Source organism: Mchenga conophoros, linkage group LG18 (assembly GCF_057382185.1).
Source record: "Mchenga conophoros isolate Kocher_MC1m ecotype Shallow Benthic linkage group LG18, M_conophoros_male_GT1.1, whole genome shotgun sequence".
NCBI classification, from domain to species: domain Eukaryota; kingdom Metazoa; phylum Chordata; class Actinopteri; order Cichliformes; family Cichlidae; genus Mchenga; species Mchenga conophoros.
In genome coordinates, this window is record NC_140543.1 from 15,461,053 (window position 1) to 15,473,566 (window position 12,514).

At 38.4% G+C, this 12,514-nt stretch overlaps 1 protein-coding gene across 1 annotated transcript in view; it reads right to left on the minus strand.

The window, feature by feature from the left end:
• Positions 1 to 12,514, minus strand: part of b4galt2 (UDP-Gal:betaGlcNAc beta 1,4- galactosyltransferase, polypeptide 2) — a 220,946-nt gene that overhangs the window by 13,439 nt on the left and 194,993 nt on the right. The window contains exon 7 of the mRNA XM_085254075.1: positions 2,949 to 3,053. Within this exon, the coding sequence (XP_085110201.1) occupies positions 2,949 to 3,053 (105 nt within the window). The remainder of the gene's footprint in view (positions 1 to 2,948; positions 3,054 to 12,514) is intronic.

The window sequence follows — 12,514 nt, forward strand, 5'->3', positions numbered from 1 at the left end:
ACAAGTAAGTATTAAAGGTGTGCAATAGCTGTGACTTGATTTGTTTGTTAGTTAATGAGTTACCAACAAGATAAAAATAAAAACTATATACAACACTTCAGCTTTTGCAGCTCAGGCTCGTGGTGGGGCTCGAGGCTATTCGAGCAGTTGTGAGGTAAGAGGCAAGGTAGATCCCTACAAACCAGACAGGACCCAAGTCTGTCGTAGGGCTAAGAGACAGACAACCAGTTACCCTCACATCCACACTTACAGCTAATTTTAGAATCCAACCAAAATAACGAGCATGTCTTTTGACTGAAGGAGAAAGCTGTAGTACCCAGAGAATGCATGCTTTGAAAGTTTATCTGAAGTTTATTTTAAAAGAAGAAAAAAAGTGAAAGTTTTCAAATTCAGTTTTTGATTACAAAATAATTCTCGAAGATACCTTTGTGAAGCTTTCTTTTAGTTTAGACTGACCTTGGCGTATTGTCCAAACTTTTTATGAAGCACCTTTTCAGAGCTCTGTGACTGTTTTTGATGTGTTTTGCTGTTTGTAATTTTTTTCACAAGCTGTATAAAAGCCTCTCTTGTAAAAAGAGCTATTGATCCCATTCAGGCTCGCTCATTAAACAAAAACTTTAACAATGTATCAGACGCAGCGCTCACAGGCTATCTTCAAAATTCAAATCAAGCTGGTCAGAATTTGTCTGGCTCCAGCAAACACAGTCAATACTCTTTCACTCATGGCTCTTGTTGCCAGCAGTTTTTAATCTTCTTATAAACCAATTTAGGAGCTACAACTAAACCAGACCTCACTCCACCATGAGGCAGCAGTTTGTCAGAATGGTGAAACATAATAATGTCACATGAGATCAAACTAAAATGTTACTGGAGGAGACAACAGATTTCACTATGTCTCCATTCAGCCGGAGCCACAGCAGCTATTGATTTTTTGTGTTGAGAGGCATCGTTGCCCAGTCTATTCAGGCATGAAAACGGGGGCTCTTAGAGGAGAATAAACAGTGATAATCCACATTTAAGCAGCTTAATGTGAGGTGCTATACTCCTGGTGATTAATGTGTCTAGAAGGGCTCATCTCTGCATATTGGGTCTCATTCATCAAACCATAAAATAACACACTTATAGGGGAAGGTTTTTACGCATTTGTCTGAAAAGCAATTTAAATGGGTGTAGCCAAAAGAGCAACATTTAAGCCCCTGGGCTGTATCTCTGAAAAGCAATTTTTGGTTTAGTGAAAGTGTTTTGGTCCTGGCATTTAAAAATCGCACAATCTTTAGTGACCACCAAGGTTGAGCTGTGGCCTTCAGAGGTTTGTTTTATTTATATTTTGTTCAGTCATCTGATACTTTTAGGCATGAAGTTTCCATCTAGGATTCTCTACACTTACAAGAGCCACAACGCTCATATTACTATTTGCCTATTATTAGATTACTTTCAATCAATAAGGGTTCAACAAGAATTTATATACACATTTGAGCCACACAGATTTTATTTAGTTAACATGCCGCCTTGTCTTCTTGCATGACATCAGGCTATTGCTTAAATATTTTAATATCCTACTATGAGTAAAACGTTTCACTTATGTTGTTTACACCTGCACTGAGAGACTGAGAGATAGCATTGCATAGTGGATCAAAATCTGATGGCGCTTCTTCACGTTCATGATTTCCATCCAGCACCACTGACTGAAATGCAGCCCCAAGTCGTGACCTTCACTGTGTTTTACAGAATGCTCTCGACACTCACTGTTGTACCTCTCTCCTGACCTGACAGGCAGGAATGACAAATAACTCTTTGGGAGTCAACTTGGTGCAAAAATAGTATTTCATACTTGTCCTACTGATGTGCTTGGCATTTTTGTATATTCAACTAAAGAAAATGGGAATAAATGTGTTTTTGTGACAGGGTGCTCATTACAAAGTGCCTAATGATACAAATAAATTTGCTTAAGTGTGTAATATGTGTAGAACGAACACTGGTTCATCCTTGAGTTAGGTGCCTTTTTGTGTTTGAATGATTCATAGGTCAGCAATAAGTGGCTTAAAAAATCTTCTGAAAATCACCTTGTACACAGACTGGAGTGAAAAAGCAGCAAAGAAAAACTGAAAGAGCTTCAGAAAGCCTGGAGAACTGAAAAAACCCTCCTCTGGCTTCTTGGCAAATATTAAACTGAGAGGAGCAAGACTTTTGCACAGTACTGCATATACAGTACAGTGATATTACTGTGTACATTTCCCTGGATCACAGTTTTCAGGGTTAAGAGTGATATGAAATCACTGGAGTATAGAAAAATCAAACATGTTTTTTTTATGTCTAAATGTTGGCACTAAATGATCAGCCTCATTTGAGACATTTTCCATTCTCTGACTTTCCTCAGCAAGTTAAAAATAATTGCTCCAAACTGCATCAGTCAGGCTGTAAAGATGCCACTAGTGAAGTAATATATAAAGTTAAGTCTTTTCTAAAACACTTTCACACTTCTAAGGTAGCAATTTTCCTTTTGCCCACCGTTTCTTATGACAAGCTGCAGTACTTGTCAGTTGTAGGGAACTCCCAAGTGTGAATGTGCACGGTGTAAGAAACTGCTAAAAATAAAGGTCAAGTCCTCATTTAAACACCTCTGATTAAAGGTTAAAGTATCCTTAACATTTAAGTTTTGCAAAACTGGACAGAGTGACAGTGGATAATCTGGACGACAGCAGTGAACAGGAGACCCACTGCTGCCCATAACACTGCCTCACATTTCAGAGCAGTAAATTGCACTGTAGGAAACATTAATTATAAAGCCACGCCACTGATGACTTCTGCAGTGCCACGCGATCATAATTCTTTCAAACTGAAATGAAAAATTCAGAAAGAAACGTCTGAACCGAGTAGCTGTGAAACAAAAGCGGCGCGATCGATCCGAATATAAAGCCGGAGAACGACTTCAGACAATGATGCAGTACCTCTGTGGGTTGGGCTCGTTGTGTTTGTCTCTCTCGTGCTTAATCATTCTGTAGCGGCCGATGCGAACGTCTGGCCTAGACACCTTCATCCCATTCAGAGTGATCCTGCAACACATGCAGATAGAACAGAATCTATTAGAGAAAAGGAAACAAACTGAGCCAAAGAGCAGGTGAGAGAGAAAACATGCTGATTATTGAGGAAAACACTGTAACAAACAGAGCTGGAAGACAAGGAGAGGGAGAACACATTAATGAAGAAATATAGCGAGGCTGCAACTTTTTATGTTATCTATCAGCTATTTTATTAAATCAACAGCAAAGAGAATCAATTTATGGAAATCGCAAGTTCCCAAAGCCGAAGCCTGAGATGACAGCACTTCTGCTGTGAGAAGAAATTATTTAGTCTACAAAAAGTGGGAAAAAAATCCTTTAAAATACCTGTTTCAAATATCTAATCCTTGAAATAATGTTTTAAATGCCCGAACCTGATGAATAGTAAACAAAAATAATAAAAATGTTTGTCACACACAACAGAAAAGCTGGAAATCCACACATTTAGTAAGTTGTATGAAAATAATCAATAATAAAATGTGATATGTTCAACTTGTGTTTATATTAATAGAGAGTCAACAAAAGCAGGAATTCCTCATATAATAGAAGCGAGAGCGAGCAAATGTTTTGCTTCAAAACAAATCAATAAATGCGGCTGCTTAATTTTGCCTTTTTAGTACAAAATCCCCCCGTGGTGTTCCCACTGACTTAGTCTCATGTGTGTTTGTCGTCAAACAGCTGAAGCTTCTCATTACTGCAGCTTTAGCCGAACTTTGGAGAATCGTGGATTTTGGCTATCCATCTGTCACACCAAACGCTCAGCAGCACTGAGAGAAAGGCCCTTATTTCCCATGATCTGTCGTGTAGCTGTGTCAGTTACTGCACAACGCACTTTTTAGATTTTCCTGCCAGCTTTTGCAACCAAATAATTAACTTTTGAACCCCAATATGTGCACTTCTGTGATGCACATGTTATAGAGAAAACTGTGAAAAGGTTAATTTTGTTCCTCGGAAGTGATAGTTATGCAATGCTACTCTGTGAGTCTACTGAGAATTGGATAAACCTTGCAGAGACCAAGAAAAAAGAAAGGAGAATATGAGAACAGAAATTTAATGTTGTGTTCGTTTATAATCCGCTATGGTCTTCATTAGGTATCCCTGGGTCCATTCAAGGCCAGGAAGGGCAAAAAAATCATTACAGCAACTGACAACTCTATTAACAGACTGTACAGCTAATCAATATTTGTGCTAAAATATTGCTGTAAGACACATTAAATCTATACATATCTCACAATAACTGACTATTCTTGCTAACAGGAAAGAATTTGTGGTGGTGTATCGGCTATTTTGACTTCTGCCCTTCACATCGAACTCTTAGTCCCATCCTTAAAGGGTCATAACTCACCTAGACAGGACATTGCAAAGCAAAGGAAGCTAAAAACGAACACAGCAATGATACTTGTATACCACAAACATAAACGATCCAACCAATCAATCTCCACTCTCGAACTCTGGGGACATCAGCTGGGAATAAGGGGAGCATTAGCGGTGTGTTTCCCTGTAAAGTTTGGGATCAGAACTTTTAGAAACAGTGGTAACATTGTATTACTAGGATTCAACACAGAGCCAACTCGGCACAGAGATTTATATCTAATGCAACAGCAAATGGGATGTAGACAACACAAACAACATCTCTGCTCCACATAAAGCCCAGTTTAAAACCATAGGCTTCCAGAGACATTGATATTCATACCCGAGACGGCATAACGGATACTGAATGAGCGATTCTTATTTATTGTAACGCTCTGATTCGTGCAGTCTCTTTGTCTTAAAAATCATCCATGCCTGATATTGCTCCGCAGCAACTTCACGTGTATTCTAGACTTTCAATGCAGAGCTTTCCCTTTTTTCTTCTCCTCTACTTGTTACATCCTCGTTTATCTTATTCATACCTTTCTCTTTTTGAATCTGCTCATTACTCTCACCTTCAGTTTTGTTCTCTTTACCTGAGTTTTTAAAAGCTGATTCCAAATGTTTGCACAGTCTGCTGAAGGTTAAAGTTGGTGCTTTGTGAAGTGCTTTTGTGTCAAAGAATCATATCTAATTGGCATGGTGAAAAAACACATTTTATAATAAAAATATCTTTGGTTAAGAAGTGGTGAATTTATTCAACCCCACACAAATGACTTGAAAATTCAATTTATTCACTTTAGTGACTCAATAAAATGTGAAAACATTCAACCTCATGTTGAGAAAATATGTAGCTATTCCTTTTCTTTCTAAATTGTATTCATTTGGTGTATGGAGCTAGATATTAGGCTTAACTTTAAACAAAAAAGAGACCAATTAACCAATTAAAAAGCTCTATAGTATAAATATTCCCCAACTGGCAAGCAAGTTATTACTTTGGTTGCTAACAGATTCCCATGGTTCCTTGTATATGACATGAGTGATAATGACCTATCTGCCAGTACTCGCTAACTACTAATTAAGCGATAGGAAAACTGTAACACAAATCAGAAACAGAACAAACATTCTCCTAAGCACAGTTTTGAAGAGTATCAGAGTATTTGCATGTAAGTGGACGTGTTCACTGCAAACTATGAGCCTGATTTACTTTATCCTACACTGCCACTATTTCAAAACGTAGGACAAGTTTATCTAATTTGGTTAGCGGTTATGTGAAGGCAAAACTGATAGATATTATGATATATATCCACAAATAAATAATATTCAATAAAAAGACCAAATTTAAAACCTAGCTAACTGCTATATAACCATAGCTGCAGCCTAGTAGCGATAACATTTAGCACCACTAGACATTGCTATATAAATATACCTTTATTTGTGTAGCACTGTTCAAGTTTTTTCATCAAATTTTTGAAAGTGTATATTTTTGAACTCTTCTGCTCCAATAGCTTTTCCAACTGTTAAGCTAGGGCTAAGCTAACTGCCTCCTCTTCTCATGTAGCCCTCAGTAAAAATACAAATTAAAAAGCTACATTTCTCAAATGTGTGTCTTCAGTTAAATTGGTATTACAGAGGGAAGTGATTTTTTTGTGGACTGGATAGAGTCACAGCAGTCAGCACTCTTTGCACTGATGCTAAACTCAGTTTTACTGATTTATCAGTTTAACTCAATCTCTGCCTCTTTTCATATCCACTCCTTTCCCTCCCTGACCATCTCTAAAGGTATTTCCACACATTAACTTTGGAAAATGTGTAAAGAATCAGGTCAGGGAATTGCTCTTCCTCAAATGCAGCTAACAACAGTATACAGTTAGCACTAACAGCCTTCTCTCTTCCCGAAATACTTTGTATGGTTTAGAGGAGGGTGCTGCTTGAGTGTGTATGAGGCAGAAGACAGGATGACCACTCAATAGTTGCGAATACCCCGGACTATTACCAGTGCTATACCAATATTGGAAGTGAGGGTAAAGATCGTTAATGTCCAGTCTGATTGCACAGTACATTTGCTTTCTCATTTGCACCTCCGTTGGGTAATGTGTATAAAAGTACAGGGCTGAAGTGAATGTGTAAAAATGGCTTTCACCTACCTACTCATGCTCCTTGTTTTCTTTTCACCTTGCTACTCCCCTCTGTGCATTTTCTTCTTCACAGTATGCTTATTTTCACCTTTTTTCTCCTCCCCACCCTTCCTCATCTCCCCCTCTTGTCTGTACTTTCTCTGTGTTCATCTCCTTCTCTTCACGTTCCCTTTTCTTTCTCACCTCTCATCTTCTCTACAGACTAGCAAAATGTAAATAACCCCGAATGGAGCACCATGCCATCAAAAGCACATCAGCCTGTAAGAGAAACCCAAACTCCATCAAAACAACCCCATAAATAAATTCATTGAAAAACTAAATAAGAGATTTTAGCCTCTTTTTCTTTATTTTTCTCTCAAATCTCGGGGACTTTGCTGATTTAGCAGCCACGCATAGATAACTGCTTTGTCAGTGTGTGTGCACATGTGAGCATGAATGCATTTGCATAATTTTGAGAGTTATTATGGTGCAAATAATGTGTGGGTTTGAAAGTGAGCAAAGCAGTCCTTCTCTGAGCTTAGTTTTATATTATGCATAGTTCTGCATCTTTAAAATAATCTTTTTTTTTTGCCTGTTACCCTGCAGAGAGTGTAGCTAAGGCTCGCCCGGGGTGAATCCTTTCTCCTTCATCTGAATCAGTACAAATCTCAGCATCTTATTTTTATATTCAGAGATTCACGTCACGAAAGAATTTTTGAGTAAATCAACAATTCGTTTCACCCTTTGCCATACAGACAGCTTCATAGCTGGCTGTTTATCAGACTGGTAATGGTACTTTCAGAAGAGTCTCCCAGAACTTCCGTAAGTGAAAATATAGATGACACAGCATAAAAACTGTTGCAGGTAGAGGCCTGCTATAGAAAAAGGACAAAATAACAGCTCTATTTACTAAGAAAGCTCAATAGTTCTCAAGGCTAAATTATTAAATGCTGCATTATTCAGATTGATGCTTTAATGTGAATCAAAAATTATTTTGTACTATTTTCTAGCCTTTAGTGTCTCATAGAATATTCAACAGTTTTACCTCATGGGTAAAACTGTTTACCACCTGTCATTAAAATTAATCCTCTGAGAAGTTTCGAAGGGATTTAAGATAAATGCAGTGACAATATGCCACTCTGGTGTAAAGTGGAATAAATGTGACCTTAATTATATTTAAACTGTACTTTTTAATATAGTACTTGTGAAAAAAACTGGAATACTACGCATGGATTACAGGCCTGTAGCACTGACTTCCCACGCCATACACACCCTGGAAAGACTCATCCTTGACCAGCTACAACTTCTTTTTAAGGCCACATCAGGATCCCCTTCAGTTTACCAGGCCTGCCTTGGAGATGAGGATGTCATCGTCTACCTCTTTTGATGCATTGTCATGACCATTGATCAAGAACTACTGATCAATGGAGTACCATGCACAGAGTTGGAGAATGGCTGCAATCACAGCATTGTAAGATGGGGAAAGATGGTGTCCGATCACTGCAGGCCAGTGGCCACTCTTTCAATGATGAGGATGTACACATTCTGGAGAGGGAGGAACGCTGGTTTGAGAGGGCAGTCAAGGAGGCCATTTATGTGAAAAGGGAAAGACAGTGTCTGAATCAAGGATGGGGCCTAAGGGTACATATTAGGCCCCCTGCTGGAGAGGCAAATTTTGTCCAAGATAAGGACGATGCTGGACAATACTTCCCACCCACTGCATGATCAGAATCAGAATACTTTATTAATCCCGAAGGAAATTAGGGAAATGATGTTCAGTGAGAGACTGAGGTTACCCAAATGCACCACTGAACGACACAGGAAGTCATTCCACAGTGCAATAGTTACACCCTTTTGCACATCATCTACAGTGAAAATAACAAATAACAAAGTTTTACAGTTCAGAGTAAAATGTCAATCATATAGGTCTCTGTAACATACTGGATATTTGTAATTGAGCTATTTCTTATAGTTTGTAAATTTGTAATGTATTGTATTATTAAATTTAGTTCAGTCCTTTACTGTTATTATTGTCTTGGAGCAACTGTAATTACATAATTAAGCAATCCTTAAATATAAAAAGGTCCCATGTGAAAGTTTTAAGAAGTGTGAAGGCATAATCAGACATTTTTAAATCTGCGCTCTCCTTTATCTAAATGGCTGTTTAAATGAATACAATTTTAAAAAAAGCTAAAAAAAGAAGAAGAAGAAGAAGAAGACAAAGCTTACATTCTTTGATAATAAGAACGACTGTTTTGTACTGTTATAGTTACAGGAAAGCTTCATTTTAACAGCTTAGTATTAAGTCACACTTACTTTGTTAAAATAAGATCAAAATATACATGTGAGACTATAGCAAAATTTCCTTTTATCCAAAGAAGTTCAGTTAAGTAATTTAAATAATTGAATCACTACCCAATATAAATCCAGCTGAGCTACTAGCAAGTTACTTCAAAATGTAGATAAATTACTCGATTGATTTAATTGAGTTCTGTGATGATCCTAGGTTCTGGGCTCTGGGGTTTGAGTTTTGGACTTTCGGATTATTGTTGTTCTCTGTTGTTCTTGATTTGTTTATTGTTCAGGGATTTATTTCTGTGCTAGGCTAATTTCAGTTTTCAGTTATTAGTTTCCTCTGTTTTATCCTCCTGTGCCAAGTTCTCTTGTGTTCCGTGTTCCAGTTTTTCATTTCCTGTTTTATTTTGATAATCATTTGTCTCTTGTGCCTTATGTTTAATTTTACTTCCTCCCTTGCCATTATCTTGATTATCTTGATTAGTTTTTGTCTCGTTTCTCCCAGCTCACTCCACTCTGCCCTGATTTCTCTTCTGTGTATATATAGCGTCAGCTTGTTTTTGTCCTTTATTAGTTTGTCATCTCTGTGTGTTTCCAGCCCATTTAGAGTCAGTTTGTCCTCCTGTTGGATTGCTGTTTTCTATAGTCATCATATGGACTTACGACCTTGTCCTGCAATCAGGTCCTCATCTAGCAAACCCCATGACAAATTCACTCTTTTCCCAACATGCACTGAGAAAAGTAGAATGGGAGGCAGACTTCAGTTTTCAGGCACCTGTTTCTGCCACCAAATGAACAGATTGAATAGACGAATGCAGGTGAGGACCACTCGTTATGAATATTATGAGTATTATGAATTTAACTGGAATACTGGGGGTGTATGTTTAACTACATTTGCTATTGTTTAACACTTCTCTATAAATTACACCAAACTTTTCTGTGTGTGCGTGTGTGTGTGTGTGTGTGTGCTACATCATTGTATCACTGCTTGTTACCTTCCCTGCCTGCTTTCAAAATCTTCTTTTCATCATGAAACACTCCCTGAGGGTGGGCCAGCTCTCTAGCTCCTCATTTTGTCAATATGAAACTTTGCACGATGATTAATGCTGGTCAAAGACACTCGTTCAGAAAAGGAAGGCACAAAGGCACACATAGAAAGAAAGCAAAAGCAGCTGTTATAACTCCACACATACCCACATTCATCAGCTTAACGCCGGCACACACTGTTAGATAAATGAAGTTCAGGGTTGGTACAGTGTGACACAACACAGAGCTAAAAATGTCAAAAAACCCCTCCTCTGCCGCTGTGACCTTGCATGCTTATGAATGCATATGTGGATTAATGATTTGCATGCTAACTAATGAACTAGCATTTCTTTATTTTTGCAGTTGCATCCTTGCTTGACCAAAGGAAAAGAAATCATCTAGAGCGCACACACCAACACACACTCAAGTGACACATGAGTACAGTGAATATTTTCCACGGCTCTGACAGGCAGGAGGCAGTAACACAGTGTGACAGCGTAGTGTGACTATTATGCAAGAAAGAACAGGACAGTGAGGATACAGCGGAGCTGCAGGGAGGAAAGCTTTAGCGTGCTCTGTGTGATGTATATAATCCAGAGACAACACATTCAACAGCCACCTCCACTGAAACACAGCAGGTGGGTGGCTGCTGAAGAATTCTCCACTCGGGGGGAACTTACAGCACTTTTTTTGGAGACTCAAGTGCAAAGACTGAAAGCAGCCAGATTAAAGAGATAAAAAAAATACAGAAGAAGGCCACAGTGCTTTTATAAGATTCATTGTGCTATGATGAGATTATATAAACAGTTTCTGATTTTGTGGCTAGCACCGTCACCTGTACAGTTTCCTCCATTTTCCTCTCACATGGAAACAGGATGTATGCAAGGTGACGGGAAATTTGATGCAGATATAAATACGAGTGTGCATGTTTTTCCCTCTCTCTGTGCTAGCCCTGTAATGGACCTGTTCCACAGTGTACCCCACGGCTCAAAATCATCTGGGACCAGTTCCAACCCTCCTGTGACCCTAGATGGATACAGGTTTGGAAAATAAGTTAATGGATGAATAACTTCATAATTATTCATAAAACTACAAAATATTGAGCTTAACAAAAAAGGTCCTGCCCTGTTTTGCACTCTCTTCCATAACAGTCCACTAACATTCATCATATTCATCATAACTGAGTCAGTTATTCAATACCTGACAGTCACTGAAAACTTAATTAGGAATATAAAAAGAAATAGAACATTTGATTGACATAAATTACAAAATCCATTTTACTATTATTTCAAGTCTTTATCAAGTCCTGTTATGATTGGAATCATAGTTAATGTGATTGGAAGGGTACAGTTCTCACAAACTCACAAATTAGGTTCAGTTTTTGATTCCTTTCAAGTTAACAACAACAACAACTGTTCTTAGTAATAGATGGTTACTCATGAAATTACCCAGTCGGCCGATCATGTGGCAGCACAGCAACAGATAAAATATTAGAAAAGTCTGCTAATGTTCATATCAAAACCAAAACTGGGTTTAATTGTCAGGCCTACATGAGCTGGTATGGGTGTTTTTGAACCACTGTGGACTTTGGCAGTCTAGGGTTCATTCAGAAAAAAGAAAAACATCAGGGATCGGCAGTTCAGGGGACAGAAACGCCTTTTTGATTAGAGGAAAGTCAGAGGAAAATGGCCAGCATGGATGGAGATGACAGAAAGGCAGTACACAGTAACTTAAATAATGGCTTTTTATAACCGAGCAGAAAAATATCTCGGGATGCAGCCTCGAGGCAGATGGGTTGCAACAGCAGAAAACCACATCAGGTCACACACTTGTGAGACTAAAACAGAACGGAGACTGCAGTGGGAGCAGGCTTAAACAAACTGGAAAGTTTAAACCAGAAAATAGTGGCCCAGTCAGGTTAATATAAATTTCTGCTAAAGCTACAGATCCTAGGCTTGGAAGGCACCGCAGTACAAGTCCATGGACCCTGCCAATGGACCCAGCTCAACTTCTTCTCACTCAGAAGCAGGAAACTGGTGCCCACTGCTAGAGCCAGGCCAGGCTAGCTTGAATGCATAGCCCAGAAAAAAGGCAAAAACAAAAACAAAAACAAAAGAAAGAAAAAAAAAAGATTTCAAAAAGAACAGACCAAGATGGACATTTTTAAAACCTTATAAAATAAAATAATATGACATTTCTACGCTGATTTTATGTCATTTTGCAAGAGACCATGAACATTGTCACACAAGGAAGTGGTAAAACCATCCTTCAAACTGGACCTTCATAGTCGTCTGGCAACTCCTCCTCAATATACTCAGAAGGGATTGATTAGAAACTTTGCAGCAAGCAAGCAATCCAGGGTCACTATATGATCTTACTCATCTCAGCCTCAGTGTTCACACTGAAAGCATTCACCTCAACAGCTTTTATTCTGAATCAGTCGTGATGAAGAAAAAAAAAAAATCACACAATTACACCAATTATAAGTGGAATAAAATGCTCCATAGAAGCTGAGTCACAGTTGGACTCCTGCTGTGAAACCATTAACCAGCAAAGTCTTCCTAACTACTAGAGCCACCACCCAAAAAGCTCTAATTTTATGTCTTATCCAACACTTTTTCCTTCTTAACAAAGATATCTGTCTGCTAGAGAGATCGGTCTTGAAAA